Below are 16,069 nucleotides of genomic sequence, written 5' to 3' on the forward strand. Positions count from 1 at the left end.
TGTGCAGGGAAAGTAGCCCCGTAGGAGAGCTTTGCCCAGGATATCCCACTCTGCCCTGTCCTGGTATTTAACACCCCCCTCTATGCTTCCTGAGTCAAAATTAATGCCTGCTCTGTAACCCAGGGAACCTTTCTCCTAAGGACCACTTTCGTTAGGGCCCCAGGCAGAATCCCAGGGCTGAGGTTAAGAGCAGGGGCCAATGTTCTTCCCAACTGTACCTCCTCCAACAGCCCCTTTCAGACCAGCAGTCAGGAGGTTCTAACTCAGGGCCTCCTTAAATGTTTCCTCGGGCATGAATTTGAGCCCCGCTGCTTGACTGGCCCCCCCCACCCCATTTGTTGCCCTAGCCCCCAGAGGCTGCTCAGGGGCTGATGACAGAGGCTTGGGAAGGGGTGGCAGGAAGGATACGTCCATGAGAGCAATCATGCTACGGCAGGACTCCAGCGTGAAGCCTTGTGTCTTCAGATCCTTATCTGGGAGGTATGGAGAAGAGTGAGGAGCTGCTTTCAGATAACTGGACACACACTGCCCCCACCACCCACCTGTTTCTCACAGAGTTTGAGCCACTCACGTTTGTTCACAACTCTGTTAAGGATATTCTTGAGCTCATCTGCACAGATCTCCATGTCCTGAGGAGGTAGGGAGAAGAGAGTCATGGTTCAAAAGTACAGCAACTGATGGAGCCCGGGCTTTGCAAAACAAATCCCGGCTGTCCATGGTTGTAAAGTCCCTGTCAGGGCTATTCTGTCGTGGGGAAGCAGGGGCTCTTCTGAGGAAGACACACTGCAGCCTCAGCTGTCCAGACTGCAGTGGGCAGCTCAGAGCCGCCCAGTGGGTGTGTTGGTCAAAAACTCGAGGACTTCACTTGTGGATTTCTGTGCTACACTCATACACCCTGTTTCCACCAAAAGCCAAAATGACCTCTACTGAACCATAATGAAATAACTGGCAAATTGAGCAATTAAGGAGAGGAGTGTCTGTGGGAGTCGGGGTTGGAGGTACTCACATCGCCTGCTATCTGCCTGAAAATGTTCCCGAATTGCTGCTGTTCCTCACTTTCCTGGTCAGCGCTGCTGGGCTCTGACTATGGAAGCACAAAGGAAAACTGGTTGGTGAGGACCAGGGAGATGGACAGACCCGAGAGGAAAGTTCCTCTGGACTGAAGGAGCCAGGTGCCTAAAACAGCCCTAGGTGGCAGCAGGAGCTGGATACAGGGCAAATGCTCTTCTTTCTCAGCTGAACCTGGTGATCTGGAGTGAGGATCGTCTAGGCCCAGGTGAGCCTTCACTCCATACCCCCGCAGCTCAGACATTCTAACCAGAGGAGGTATATTAGCTCTGCCATCATGTAGACAGCCCTCTTGGTCCTCTCCCCCCATCCCCACCTGCTAGAGCCCCCTCCACTGTTTTGAGCCTGACCATCCCAACCAAACCAGCCCCAGCAGGACAGAGGGGGCCAGACCAATCTGATAGCTCCAGCTGCCTCTGTCATCAAGGCCAAATCTTCAGGGGACCCTCCTCCCCTCCCCACTCCGTTGGGCACTACAGGACAGAGATAGCCCTGGATTTATCTGTGGACTTTTGCCTCTTAGTCTATAACCTCCTGTAAGCTTTATATGACCACCTCTCCCCCCTCTAACACCGTCCCCTGAGCTCTGGAGGACTCCATTTCTGGTGTCATCCCCCTTTTCCACTACTATTGTTTATCCTCCCCATTGTTAATGACACCAGGAAACAGGAGTTGTTCCATCTCAAGCTGCTTCTGTCTTAGGCTTTGCATCCCTCTCTCTTTCCTGGCTGGATGGGCTCCAGCGGGGAGGCTCGGCCTGTCCTTCCCAGGCCTAGGACCAGCTTGGTGTGGCAGCCAACCCCAAGACATTCACCCAAGCAGCATCCCAGATTTTAGGAGAACTTGATGAGAGAAAAGGTCAGTGGGACAAACCCAAACCTCTAGATGTTAAAGGGACACCCCACCCCTGTGGCGCCTCCAACCCCCATGCACCCCAAGAGGATAGACCTCAGTTGTGTGTTGGCTACCCCATTCATGCACATGCTCGGAAACCTGTGGGGATTTCGCTTGCTTATCAGGGCTTGTTTTGTCTTTGCCCTCCTCTGATTCCTGGTCCACACCCAGCTCCTTGTTGCTGTTTGCTCTGTCTGAAACGAAGATGATAGGCTGGAGAGAGGAGGGAATTAGGGAGGGGGCAGGAAGGAGACAAGGATTACTGGCTGAGCGGGCACAAGGAGGCAACCTCCCTCCTGGACCAGCTTCGTCCAGTGGAGAGGGAAAGAGCAGAGTTGGGAGTTCCTGAACCTCCGTTCAACCTCCATCTCTGCCACTAACAAGCTGTGTGACTTGGGGAAAGATGCTAAGTCTCTCTGGACTTCAGTTCCTTATCTCCTCATGGTAGAATTACGAGGATTAAGCAAGGTAGTTACTGCACGTGAAAATGCTAAGAATGCTAAAAGCAGCATGATCTAGTGCAGTGATTTTCAAGTATTTTGTAGATTTTTTTTTTTTCAAATGGAAGCCCTGTTCAAATTAAATTTCCCCAGAAGTCATTAAAAACAGAGCTTCTCTGCTTGATGAAGAAGGCAGAGCTCTTTTCCCTCAGCATCCCCACATCGCCGTGGCAGCTACTGAGGCACCTCCAAGGAGCCTCTAGGACTTGGCAGAGGACACATTGAAAAAAGGACTCTGATTAATGGCATGGTCAGTGAGTGAGGTCAGAACACTTGGCTGGCGTCCCAGCCGTACCCCTCACATCTGAGAAATATCCTCTGGACTCGGTTTACTCATCCATTAATGGGGATGATAAAACCTGCTTTGCCTTTCTCATTGGGCTCTTATGGGGATCACATGGGATACTGAATGTAAAATTGTATTGCAAAAACATTTAAGATGCTACACAAATATAAGGGGTATTTGCCAGACATGCTCATGCAAGTGAGGAGGATATAAAAGGGTGGAGAGCAGCTGCCATGCTGTGCCAGTACTGGTTGGTGTATACATCCCACAAGGAAAGCCAGAAGAGAAAGGCTAGGCTGATGGCTGCAGGCCAGAGAGCAAGGGGGCAATCAGAGTCTCTCAGAGCAGAAATGGAACCTGACCGCTGAGTCCCCATTTGCCTTTCCATACTGTTTGTCTGGGACAGCACAAATGGACAGACCTATGGAAAGAGCTTCCCTGGCTTTGGCTCCCAGCAGGCCCCAAGTACCTTGGCTTGCTCTGCCTTCCAAGCAAAGGGTCTTGCTCAAGTAACTGATGGTTGTAGGGAATCCCAGAGCAAGTGGGGCGCACAGTCTGAGGCGGGGATGTGTGCCCATGGACATGGTGTGGCCATGGGGCACCCCTGCCAGGCACACATCTTGGGGCCCACGTGTGGGTCTGGGCAACACAGGCAATAGAGTATAAGGGGCCTGCACCAGAGAGCTGAGGGCAAGAAACATGGGTTTCGGAGCAGACAAATACGATTTCCAGTTCCATTAGTTGTGTGTCCTTAGGCAAGTACTTCTGAGTCTTTATCCTCATCTATAAAAAGGGAATCATAACAGCACATACCTTGTAGATACTGTTGTAATGAAAACAATGTATATTTTACCCCCAGCACAGTGCCTTAATATGCAGTGTTAGGTGCTTGAGGAATCTCAGCTCTGGTCTGCATCAGCACCAGTGCTCGGAGGACCCCTATGACGGATCCTTCCAGATGCTGTCATGAACACTAACACCAAACCTTGTCTGATAGCCTATGGCTACTGCTCCATGGGCTTGAGGATGCCCAAAGGTCAGTCATTTCTGGATGGCACTCTGGGTGGTCAAACCAGAATTCTAAAAGGGGCACCGTTATTGTGGGCACTACCACCCTGAAGACTATGGGGAAGTTATGGGGTGAATGGAGCAAGGATGAGGTTGTAATCTCGAGCTCCAAAACCACACAAGGGAAACAGTGACCTTGGTCTCAGATGGAAGCTTTCATCTGAGGCCCCTGAGATGCTCTTAGCACACATGGTCACCTTTAGTGATGGTGTTCTTACAGCAAAGTGGTCTTAACCAGGACACCCAGGAGGGACTCTTCCTTAAGACCCCAGGAGGGGAAGCTGCCCAGGTAGCTCTCCTCATTTCTCCCCTTTAAAGCAGTCACGTTGAGCAGCTCCTCTGGGGCTGTGCCAGTGAAGCTTCTCTTCCCCTTTCCCCTTTGCCGTCTGGACACGCACAGCAAGCAGAGTCCATCAGGGCCCATGACTTAGGGGGGCTTAGTTCAGAGAGAGAGGTCACTGTCTAGGAGGGGATTTGCAACAGGCTTCACCTGGAACAAGAGCCCTGGCAGTGACAGCCCCTCTGGGCGTCCTCACCGCCCCTTCCTCAGAAAGCTAAGAAAAAAGGAGGAGTGGGGAGCAGGCAGGGAAATAGAGGGGGGAGAAGGAGCCGTCCTGTCTGCTGAGCAGGCAGCTGGCATCACAAGGCCCTCACTCTCCATGGAAATCCTCACACAACTCTCTCACTGTCCCTTGAGGAACAGAACCCATTGCCATTACCCGCAAGAATCGAGCCTTGCTTAGCTTAGCCAAACCGGTTTCTGAAAAAGAAGAGGTGCTCCTTCTGGTTTGTGCAGGACCCCCATGTCAGGCCCATTTTCACTGGAGGGCCATCCTCTCCCTCCCTCTTATAAGCGGGCAATATAACGTGGTGGTTCAGAGCACGGACTGCAGAGCCAGACCTCCTGGTTCCAGCCAGACCTCCTGGTTCCAAGGGCTGGCTCTGCCACTTACTGGCTGTGTGGTCTTGGGCAAGTTAGTCAATCTGCCTGTACCTTTTCTTCCTTTGATAATGGAGATAATAGTAGTACAGGCATACCTTGTTACATTGTGCCTTGCAAATACTGCCCTTTTACAAATGGAAGGTTTGTGGCAGCCCCGTGTTGAGCAAGTCTATCGGTGCCATGTTCCCAACAGCATTTGCTCACTTTGTGTCTCTGTGTCATTTTGGTAATTCTTGCAGTATTTCAAACTTTTTCACTATTATGTTATTTGTTATGGTGGTCTGCAGTCAGTGATCTTTGATGTTACTACTGTGACTTGCTGAAGGCTCAGATGATGATTAGCATTTTTTAGCAATAAAGTATTTTTAATTAAGGTATGTCCTTTAGTTTTAATGCTATTGCACATTTAATAGACTACAGTATAGTGTACACATAACTTTTATATGCACTGGGAAACCAAAAAATTCGTGTGACTTGCTTTATTCCGATACTCGCTTTATTGTGCTGGTCTGGAACTGAACCTGCAATATCTCCGAGGCCTGCCTGTACCAATCTGATAGAGTTGCTGTGAGGGTTGAGAGAATCCATGGAAAACACCTAGAAGAGTGCCTGGCACGTAGCCTCCGCTCAGCAAGCATTAGCTATCGTTGCTGTGTACCCACAGATGCCACAGGAGCTCAGGGAAGGAGGTGGAGGGCTGGGGGGGAGGGGACAAGTCCAGTGCACGCATGCTCATGCGCACGCACACGCCGTGCTCTCTGCCCACTCACCCTCTTACACCCACCTTGGTTTTTTTCTTCTTCTGCACAAGGAAAGGAAATAATAAATGCAGAATAAGTGAAAAGCAAGTTCCCAGAAAACCCAGTGGCTTTTGGCTTCCCTGTGACCTGGTCCTCAGTGTGGGGTGAGGTTCCAGGGTCCAGAAATCCAGGTCACATGGAGCCAAATGGGCCTGGAGGGTGAAAGGAGAAGAGACTTCTCCAGGCCCAGAGACTGGCGGCTGCTATGGCTTTGCTTCTATAGTCCACTCTGCTATTGGACGTGGCCAAGGAAGGGGATCTTCTGGCAGATGTTTTGTATCTTTTAATGAAGTTGGTTACTAAAACACCAAAAAAAAGTGGCTCACCCAAACTGGCCTGAAAATGAATTTTATTTGACTTACAGAGTTTCGGGTTTTGTTTTTTTGGTAAAATTAGAAGGTCTGGCAGGCTGCACGGGCCTGTGACCCCCTGTGACAGCAATCCAGGGAGCTGGGAGCAGCAGCTCTCTGCACCCTCCAGATTGCTACAGACACCACCACACCAGCTGTCTCTCCGACACTGAAACCAAGTGTCAGTTGAGAACTACAGGCAAATATACCAGTGTAGGGACACCAAAACCCCCATGCCTGCCTGCTCCACTCAGGTAGGTGACCTGCCAGTCCCCGTAAGCTTTTGAGTTTGCAACGTCTGATAAATACACTGATTACTGACATTCAAAAGATGAGACTAGCACCAAATGCACTTAATACTAAAACCAACATCTGTGATAATTCAGAAGGCACTTGGAGATCTGCCACTAGCACAGGGTCAGGATTAGAACCATGAGTGTCACTACCCAGAAGACGATTCAGTGGGGCATTTGCTGTCCTCTTATTGGCCCAGGACACACCCACAGAACACAAGGGACAATTAATTAGCCAGAGCCCAAAGTCCAAGGCAGTCACAAGACTCCTCAACACAAGGAGACCCCAACACACACCAGCTCTGTGCATCTAACCCTGGGCCTCCCACCCTGGGGGGGACAGGCCTCGGCATGGGATGGGGGAGAGAGCCTGAGTCTGGGCTCAGAGAATCTGGATGTGAGTTCCAGCCTTGCCATTTACGAGCTCTGTGAATTCAAGGGAGCCCTTTAACCCCACTGAGCCTCTGCTTCCTTACTTGAAAATCAGGGAGAATGACCTTATTATTACATCTCAGAAACCTTGCAAGGATCAAGTGAGATGACACATGTGAGAAGTACCTTGTAAGATGTAAAACACGTGAACAATAATCGCCATTTAAGGGCCCGTGCTTTGCCAGACCCTTCATGTACATGATCTCATTGATTCAAAGCTCACAAAAGCCTTGCAAGGCACATATCACCATCCCTATTTTACAGGGTAGGAAACTGAGTCAGACGAGTTACATAACTTGTCTAGGTCACAGAGCTGGCAGGTGGAGGACCCGGGTTTTGAGACTCCAGAGCCAGTGTAGGGCTGGTTTTTTTCTATGTGAGATTCTAACTCAGAATCCAGAGCTGGCTGCTGCTGTTGTCATCCCTTCCTGTGGCCTTGATCCCTCCCCCTAATTGTTCAAACTGCTGCTCCTTCTAGGACTCTCTTCTGTCCTTCTAGCCCCTGGACTAAGTAAATATCCTCAGGACATAAGTCCCATGACTTCAAGCCATGCCACACAGAAGCTGCAGTAACACGGAGTAATTGCTCTGCACACCCCAGACTCCCACGTCCCTCTGCTGATACCCACTCTCTCCTCCATCACCCACCTGTGCCCTGGGCCTTCTCACATGAAAGAGCCAAACCACTTACCACTGGCCGATCCACGGAGATTGTATTCTCAACTTCCCTGTGAGGAACACAAACATGAGGGTATCTCAGTGTCACCAGGAGTAAGTAGGAAGCACAGAGGGGATTTGCTCAGGCCACCTGGCTTCTCAGAGTCAAGTTGGCACTGACCTCAAGAGAACCCCAGGAACTAACATCCTCCACCACAGGTATCATTCCCTGCAGCCAAGTGCAGACACAGGGCTTCTTGTTGGCTTTGTCCAGATTTCCCCAAATGCATTACCCAGCCACCTATCCATGGACCTTGTGCTTCTTTTAGGGACAGAGGTCAAAATGGCAGGACCTATGAACTCACCTCTGATGACCAAGAGGGCAGGATGTGGCCTTGCTGCCCTCCCTGGTCATCCTAATCCTAAAAGTTCAATCAACCCCAACTGTTCCTATCCCTCTTCCCACTTTATGTTTTCTCCTTATCACTTATCTAAATCTAATATACTCAGTATACTTTTTCCTGTACATTGTCATCTCATGCTAGAATGTTAAGCTCCATGAGGGCAGGGATTTCCTTCTGTTTAATTCACTGCTGTATCCTCAGTGCCTAGAGGAAGAGTGCCTGGGACATAGCAGGTGCTCGATAACTATCTGTGGGATGGACAGATGTAGGGGAGAAGTGGCCAGTGGCTTGGGAACAGGGGAAGAGGTACAGCCTGGTCAGCATATCCCAGGACTCCTGGAGGAGACCTGTCCAGCTGCCTCACACCTCTGATCTCTGGAATGGGCCATGTGGGCTCTTAGGGGGAAAAGCCAGGCTGGGACTCACTCAGAGAGGTTCCTCTTTTCAGAGAAGACCCGGAGGATGAATTCCCCCTCCTGGTGGGGCTCGTAGGTGGAGGGCACAATGACGTACTCGCTGGGAGGCAGGCGGAAGCGCTCAGACACCTCCCGCATGTTGATGTAGGTTTTGCTCCTGGCCTTGGAGGCGTTGTACAGGAAGAAGTCCTTCTGCAGGTGCTGCTTGTTCCCGTGCATCTGAGGGAGAGAAGAGCCCAAGGGACCTGAGCCCCTCGGGAGGGACGCCCTGTCCTGCTCAGTCCTCCTCCAGGGAGTCCTCCCTGCCGATTCCCTGGTCACCCATTTCACAGTCATGACCTACCGACTTCTGATTCCTAAGGCCTCGAATAGGTCAACATCCCTGGAGCTCCCTACTCCATCCATATCCCCTTTTCTGTTGTGATCCAGAAGTGAGTGTCAACTCTGGCATCCCCCACTCAGGGCCACTTACCAGAACTGCCACTGCTTAGCTCCAGATCACCTCCAGGCTGGGGAAGGACCCCAAGGAGGCAGGGGGAGCTGTGGCTGGGGTCTGAGGGAAGCGATCCCTCCACCCCAAAGAGGGCAGTCAGCCTCAGAATGTGTCTGTGTGACTCTGTGTGTGAGTGTGAGCGAGTGTGTGAGTGTGTGACAGTCTCTGGCGGGAGGGGTGAAAGGGCACATTGTAGGGGCGGTGGTCAGGAGGCCATGCAGTACCCTGAGGCCCTGACTCTGGAGTTGAGTAATGAGGGCAAGGCCCTCTCCTATCGTAGTCCTGCCCACAAACCCCACAGGAGGCTCCCCGATGTGCCACAGGTGGACACAGGCCCCCAGGTAATGCTGCACGCACTGCTGGCTGCTCCACTTCTGTACCTCTTTGGGAACCTTGGGGAGAAACAGAAAAGGAAGGTGCTCAGATTCTGTGATTTCAGATCTGAATGGGGATGGAAAGCTTGCCAGAAGGGCATGCTAGCAATCATAGAGCAAATGCAGGGGTCTGACTCCCCGTGTAGCTACCTGGAGAGCCCTGGCCCCCCTCCACCTCCCCTAGACGGGGGGTTTTTTCCACTCGTTACAAACTTCTAAGAGGTTCTGACGCAAGTGGGCCCGATATCAGGAGTTTGGTGGGGTCATGGGTATTGGGGAAGCCGGGGGACCCCTTGGGAAGCCCCCTGAAAGCCTCCTTCCTGAAAAGGAGCTGATCAGGGACGGCGCACCTCATAGATGGCGAAGCCGATGGTGAAGAGGTTGGCCCCCAGCTTCCGGTCCTTCCGCCGGTTCTTCTGCATCAGGGCCACCAGGAAGCTGCAGATCACCTCGGACTCGTCAGGGTCGTCATCCTCCTCCAGGAGCTTCAGACGGTACTGAGGGTTGGTCCAGAAAGTGTCTGTGCCCCGCAGAAAGGAATTGTACATTCAGATCTGCCTCTCAGAGACAAGGCAGGATGATAGGAGATGAGACAGAGGGAACCTATTTATCTCTATCCCACCACACCTAGGTGCTCAAATATGTACGGAAAAAAAATGATCCAGGCATTTGTCTAATTATTTGGTGTGTGGGGGGTAGCCTTTACACCCTTATACAGATGGAGCTGCACTGATGCCTGCATGGCTCCTCCTTCGTCTCTGAACTTTCATTCTCTGTCTTTGCTGATGGTTTCACTTTCCTCACCTCTCTCGTCAGTGTTATTGGTCCCTGGGATTTGGTCCTAGGCCTCTTCTCTCACCCCATCATTCTACCTCCCTAGGCTGTCTTATCAACTCCCACTTTCGAACTGCTCCTTGCATGCTGGTGACGCTTGAGCTGCAGATCCCAGTCTCAATCTCTCTCTTGACTCTCTCCCTTTGTCCCTTTTATCTTTCTTTTTTTCTTCCTCCCTCCCTTCATTCCCTTCTTCCCTCCTTCCCTCCTTTCCTTCCTCTCTTCTTTCCATCCTTTCTTCCTTCCTTCCACAAATCTATATTGAGTCCCTATCGTAGAGTCAAGTACCATTCTTATCTATGCATCCAGTTCTCTGTCACACATCTTCACCTGGATATTTACAGGTGCCTCAGACTTCCCATGTCCCAAAGTAAACTCCCCTCCCTCCCCTCCCCTCCCCACAACCGACTCCACCCAAAAAAAACAAACAAAAAAAATCACCGATTGTTTTTCTCTTGTGTGTTTCATGTTACCTCCCTGGCACCATGTGCTCAGGCCCCCAGAGTGGGAATCTTTTTTTTTTTTGCTGTACGCGGGCCTCTCACTGTTGTGGCCTCTCCCGTTGTGGAGCACAGGCTCCAGATGCGCAGGCTCAGCGGCCATTGCTCACGGGCCCAGCCGCTCCGCGGCATGTGGGATCTTCCCGGACCGTGGCACGAACCCGCATCCCCTGCATCGGCAGGCGGACTCTCAACCACTGCGCCACAAGGGAAGCCCCAGAGTGGGAATCTTGAAGTCGTTCTTCCATCTCCACATCCCCCAGTATTCCCTCCCCTCAACCTGCCCCATCTCCCCTCCATCTCTGCTGCTCCTGACTTGGCCTAGGCTTTCCTCATCTCTGGCTTGAATTCTTGCAGAAGCTGCTAACTCAGTCCTCCAGTCCCATCCTCAGCATTATGAACACAATCCTGTTCTGACATAATAACCTGCTTAAAGGTTGTTACCAGCTCCTTAATGCAAACTCCTCAGCATGGAGGTGTCCTCAGTAAAATGGGGACAGTTTAATAAGATAATGTGTGTCTGGGACTTCGTAGAGACTCAGCAAATGCTAGTTAATACTCTTCTACCTGGAACTTGTTCTGCTTGGACCCTTCCCCCATCCAGAGCATCTCCCACCTGGGAAGTTGCGGCAGCCTCCAGCAGAGCAGCCCCTCACCCAGCGGCCCTCGTTCACGGACACTGTCCAAGTCTGAAGCTTGTCGGACTCCAGGGCATCAGCTGTGAGGTTGCAGATCTCCAGCTTTGTGAAATGGTAGATGAAATCGTCATAGGACATCCTGAGAGGTTGGAAGAAGAGAGAGACCCATATGGGAGGCTGGGAAAGGTAAGACTCCAGGGCTAACACAGCACAATGAAATAGTCCAGAGCCACTTGGTCATGATCCTAGAGGACCCTGTCCTTCCTTTTTAGGGTCAGTACTGTCAGTTCTGATGTATCCCTTGCAATAACGACTCAAACTCGTGTGTTCTTGATGGGAGAGCTTGGCAGCAATTCAGTTCTCCAAAGTGTTACTGTGTGCCCCTCCACCGGGCTCAGGCACTGGGCCAGGGGAAAGAGAGAGAGTTGGGGAAGGACAGACGATGAAACAAGCAATTTGAAAGGTGGTGAGTATCACAGATAAATTAATCACAATCCTGAGGAAAACAAGGGGATCCTGAAGAAAGTTCCCTTTAATCTGAGACTTGAAGGCTGAGTAGAAATGATCAGAGTGAGGGTGAGGAGGGCCTTGACTGAGCAGAGTAAGTAGAGCTTCCTCGGCTCAGGAAACGGCCCCGCGGAGGCTGGGAGGGAGCAAGTGGCTGGAGCAGCGTGCGTGGTGGAGGGGCACAGAGAGGTGGGAGCCACAGCGTGCTGGCCCGGTCCTGGGCTCAGTCATCGCCATGATTCTTGGGCTCCTCTCAAAACCTCAGTCTTGCTGGGTCTCTGGCTGGATTTGGAGAACAGGGCCCAGATGTCCCAAGGGCTGGAATCTGACGGCCTCTGTCCGGGGATGGAGGCTTGAGATTTCAGCTCCCACCCCGTCCCTTACCCTGTAGGGTCCTCTTGGGGCCTGGACTCACCAGAACTCTCCATCCTCCGTGACCTGGTGTTGCAGACGGGCCTTCTCGTTCTTGTCCACAAAGCTCCAGTTCTTCCAACTGGAGGGAGAGTGGAGGAGTTAGGGAAGGAAAAAGAAAGGGAAGGCCTGGTGTGAGTTGGGACAGGAGGTGTCAGAGAAATATGAATAAGTTCAGAGAATAGGTCATCTCCAAACTGCAGCCAGTGTGAACCATCGAAATGCAAATCTGATATGATACCCTCAGTGTAAAACCCAATAATTGCTTCCCACCATCCTCAGGATTAAGACCACACTTTTTGAATGGTTTATAAGGGCTTGACTCTCCTCTGGCTGAATCTTTAACCGTTCCTCACACTTTAAAGTTAGGAGTTGGGCTCTGGAAATAGGTAAACTGGGATTTCAATTTAATCATACCAGTACTAGCTGTAACCTTGGGCAAGTCACTTCACCCCTCTCAGCTTCTGTTTTCTCAACTGCAAAAGGGGAATGATTATATCACCTACTCACAGGGCTGTGATGAGCAAGAAATGAAATAACGCATGCAAAACTTTTAGAACAGACCCATCATCTAATAAGTAACTGTCTGAGTTACTGAGAGAAAGATCAGACATGTAAACTTCTCCTTCCTCCTGCCACCCCACGAAACATCCCAGTTCTATGTTTTAAAAGGCTGGGCAGTTTTACACACTCTTTCTCCCGAAGAAGGAGGAAATAAAGCACATTTGTGTTTCAGGCATGTGGAGGAGAATGAAACTAAACTAGTTTGGAGAGGTAAGGGATTGAGGAAGTGCTTGGAACCAGGGAATACCTACCGGAGGGGAAGTGGAGATTCCTGAGACCAGCAGGAGGGGCACAGTGGCGGGGAGTTGGGGGGAGGGTCTCCTTGTGTGACTGAGGCTGGGCCCCACTAGTCAGTGACCCCTGCCGTGGAGGTGTTGGCAGAAAGTGAGTTAAGGCCGGACACCAAGATCTGAGACTGGAGGACACAGCGAGGGTCCCTGTGGGTGACTCGGGTCAGTGGAGTGGACAACTGATGGGGCACCGAGGGCCTTCGCAGAGCAGAGAGCCCAGTTCAAATGCCACTCCCTCCAGGCAGCTTTCTCCCTTCCTGTCCCACCCAGACCAGGAGAAGGGCTCCCTCTCTGTGACCCGAACCATAGCATTTCTCTCAACGACTAGTGTTTTTCTGTCCTTCCCACTGGACCTTAAAGCCTACAGGGCAGGCCCTGAATCTCTGCGTTCATTTCTAAGTCCCCAGACAGTAGCATGGGGCCTGGCACGTACTGCACACTGAGGAACTGGGGATTTGTCGCACGGATAAGAGAAGGGAACGGTAAGGAGACCAGGATCAGCACCTTATCGGTCTACTGAGTGAGGCTGCCTGCTCACGGAAGGGCCCCAGTGCTTAGACCTGTGCTTGGGATTCAGTAGGTGCTCAGCGAATACTTGCTAAGTGAATGCATGGCCAAATGAACCAGTAATTACGGTGCCCTGAGATGAGAGGTATGTTGAGGTAAGCCAGGGGCTGAAGGACACACACAGCCTGGGTGTGGTCCTTCCCAGCTGCTGAGTCCTGCTTTCCCCGCCTTGGGAATAAAGGAGCTCCAGGGCCTACTCTCCAACCAGAGAGGCGGAGTCAGGAGCCAGTGATTGGGGTGGGACAATAGAGGCTTTGTGAACATTCTGGAGCCTTCATAACAGCTTCCCCAGGTGTGCTATTTTTGCTGCCCCCAGTCACTTGCTCTCAGTGATAAGCAGTACAGTTCTTGCAAAGGGCCTGTGCCTCTCTTTATGGGGATAGTGAGGGAGAGGAAATCTTAGCACTGGTTAGGCGCTCTCCTGACACAACCGCATTTTCTCCTCATAACAGCCCACCGCGTAGGTGCTAATGTTGTTCCCATTTTACAGATAAGGCAACAGAGATTCCGAGAAGGGAAGTCACCTGTCCAGTCCAGACTCCTGCATCAAGACTCCCCTCCTGCCTGGACCTAGCCCAGGCTTTCTAGACATCTTTCCTTTCCAGACAGTGGCCATCAGCAAGCTCTCTGGATCCCAGGTTCCCGTGGCTCTGCTCCCAGCCCTTCCTGAAGCCCACGTCCCCTCTTCTCCTCTGCGGATCCTTGGTTTTAAGGGTGATTTTAGACCAAGCATTTGTAGTACTCTTGTGGCTCGGTACCCAGCCCTGCCTTGCCCCAGGCCTTATTGTCCCCTATCCGTGGGGTCCCCGCACCCACCTGTCACTCCAGGAGCCATTCCACTCCACCTGGCCCCAGGGGTTCCGCAGCCGCACCAGCTTCACTTTCTCACCCTTGTACAGGGCCTTGAGCAAAGAGAAAAAGCTTTCTCCCTTTGGGCCCTTTCTGAAAGGGGGTCTTCTGTCTTGCCCTGAGGGCTGGGGTGGGAGTGGGGAGAGAATCCTGTACAGGGGCCTGTCCTGCCTGGCCCCGGTCAAGGACACTAATCACAAGTGCCCTGTGGAATGGCAGGGTGATGGGTCAGAACCTTAGGGCTGAGTCTGCAGGAGTCAGGCTTGGCCACCACCTTGCCATCTTCTAAGAAGTGATTTTCCCAGCGAACATTGGGCCATTCAGAGCTTTGGGAGAGGAGGCAGGGAATATAATGTAGGGCTCTGCTAGCACAAGGTGCCTCTGTGTGAATTAGATAAAACGCCCCTGCTGGCTGAGGAACTATAGAAAATGTCCCTTCCAGATGGATCAGTGAGAAAAAGGGGCCCTTCCTCCTGTCTGCTGCAGACGACTGCCCCTCTCTGCCCATCTCTGTGAACAGGGCACAACTCGCCCAATTGTGCACAAGGGGCCTGACAAGGTTCCTGTCTGTGACGTGACCCGGTGAAGGCCAGACATCCCAGGGGGAGCAAAACCTTGGAACTGACCATGGAAAACAAGGAACACAAGAGCCCATGATATCAACTTCGTAACACCAAAGTGCTTTCTATTTGTTCTTTGGAAATGTTGGGGCAATTGCTATCTTTAGCACTAAAAACAAACATAAACTGAGCACCATCTTGTGGCAAGATCCACCTGCCAGTCCCAGTGGTCTCCCCCAACCCCAGGCGCTTGGCCTGAGTGCCTGATTGGAGGCAAATTCTACAGATGTGAAGGGACACAGAAAGCCAAGTCCTGACTTCGGGAGGTTCACCCAAGTAGCCCCTCAAGTCCCGTCCCGCCGAGTCCCGCCAGGCTCACCTCCTCCAGCCCAGTGACTGAGTAGGCGTGGCCTTTGACCAGCCCGCAGGCCATTCTTGTCTCGTACTGAACTGGAACAATCGTCTGTGGAGTGAAAACCAGACAACCTGTCAGGGGTTGCTGCCTGAGACAAAGTTCACACTGGTTCATGTCCTGGGTTCTGCGAGGACAAGGACTCCTCCACGCCCTGGACGTGTGCCTCCCAGCCATGAGAAGGCCCTCACTAGCCCTTTCAGAGAGCCAAGAAAATGCAGCCCAGACAAGTGGTTTCCCCAGACCGTCGGAGAGCGACATGGAGCTGGGGCACGAGGTGGGTGAGAGCGTGCCTGGACCTCCTTTCTCGATCCCTTGGGGTCCTGCAAAGGAGGAAGTCGGGGCAGATGGAGGCTGCCCCTGGATTGGGCTCCCCTTCCCCTGAGCCCACCCAGGGTTGACTATTCCTGGAAGAGAAAGGGATTGGGAAAAGGGGGTTAGACGAAACATGTAGGTCTAACCCTTTATCCTCACATCCCCTCACTTCCTCCACACACCCCCCACCCCAGAACACGCTCAAGAAATCAAAAGCGCCCAGGGAGAGAATTCTGAGGAGGCCAGAGGAGAGTCCTGCTGAGACATGACCGTGCCTCAGGGAGCAGGGGTAGCTCTTCCATTTGAGATTTGCAGCCACAGGAGATCCTCGGCAGCGGGGTAGGATCACCAAAGCCCAGTGAGCCCTAGATGGATCTCTGTGGCTTCACTTTGCCTGATAGCATAACAGCTTTAAGAGGAGCAGCCTGGAGGCCTCTTCAAGGTGAGGGGTGTGTGGAGGGCCAGGGCTTTTTGCGTCTCAGCCTCTTCCAGATTCCAGTCTTTATAGGACCCAGACCATGCTGAATAGAAAGGGAGGGGGGCAGGAGATGCGTGCATCTCTCAGTTCTAGGTGGTGGGGGCAGGGGAGGGGGGGAAGGAGCCACTTGAAATGACTCTTGTGGCATTACTTATGCATACCTAGC

The 16,069-nt window shown here is 52.1% G+C and overlaps 1 protein-coding gene and 1 long non-coding RNA gene across 4 annotated transcripts in view; one reads left to right on the forward strand and one right to left on the reverse strand.

The window, feature by feature from the left end:
- Positions 1 to 16,069, reverse strand: part of CAPN3 (calpain 3) — a 48,476-nt gene that overhangs the window by 2,076 nt on the left and 30,331 nt on the right. For 2 of the 3 annotated variants that reach the window (XM_033435702.2, XM_004273953.4), the window contains exons 6-16: positions 15,078 to 15,161; positions 14,106 to 14,191; positions 11,873 to 11,950; positions 10,929 to 11,089; positions 9,329 to 9,498; positions 8,985 to 8,996; positions 8,122 to 8,330; positions 7,326 to 7,362; positions 1,007 to 1,084; positions 572 to 629; positions 409 to 473 (exon numbers count right to left, since the gene is read on the reverse strand). In XM_033435702.2, coding sequence (XP_033291593.1) covers positions 409 to 473; positions 572 to 629; positions 1,007 to 1,084; positions 7,326 to 7,362; positions 8,122 to 8,330; positions 8,985 to 8,996; positions 9,329 to 9,498; positions 10,929 to 11,089; positions 11,873 to 11,950; positions 14,106 to 14,191; positions 15,078 to 15,161 — 1,038 coding nt within the window. Of the gene's footprint in view, positions 1 to 408; positions 474 to 571; positions 630 to 1,006; positions 1,085 to 2,061; positions 2,176 to 5,543; positions 5,562 to 7,325; positions 7,363 to 8,121; positions 8,331 to 8,984; positions 8,997 to 9,328; positions 9,499 to 10,928; positions 11,090 to 11,872; positions 11,951 to 14,105; positions 14,192 to 15,077; positions 15,162 to 16,069 lie in introns of all 3 variants that reach the window. The other variant, XM_033435703.2, reaches the window with a different exon arrangement.
- LOC117202903 (uncharacterized) overlaps positions 11,064 to 16,069 on the forward strand; it is a 49,108-nt gene continuing 44,102 nt past the window's right edge. The window contains exons 1-2 of the long non-coding RNA XR_004485426.2: positions 11,064 to 11,136; positions 13,780 to 15,387. This is a non-coding gene — a long non-coding RNA (uncharacterized LOC117202903). The remainder of the gene's footprint in view (positions 11,137 to 13,779; positions 15,388 to 16,069) is intronic.

This window comes from Orcinus orca, chromosome 2, assembly GCF_937001465.1.
Source record: "Orcinus orca chromosome 2, mOrcOrc1.1, whole genome shotgun sequence".
In the NCBI taxonomy this organism is placed as follows: Eukaryota; Metazoa; Chordata; class Mammalia; order Artiodactyla; family Delphinidae; genus Orcinus; species Orcinus orca.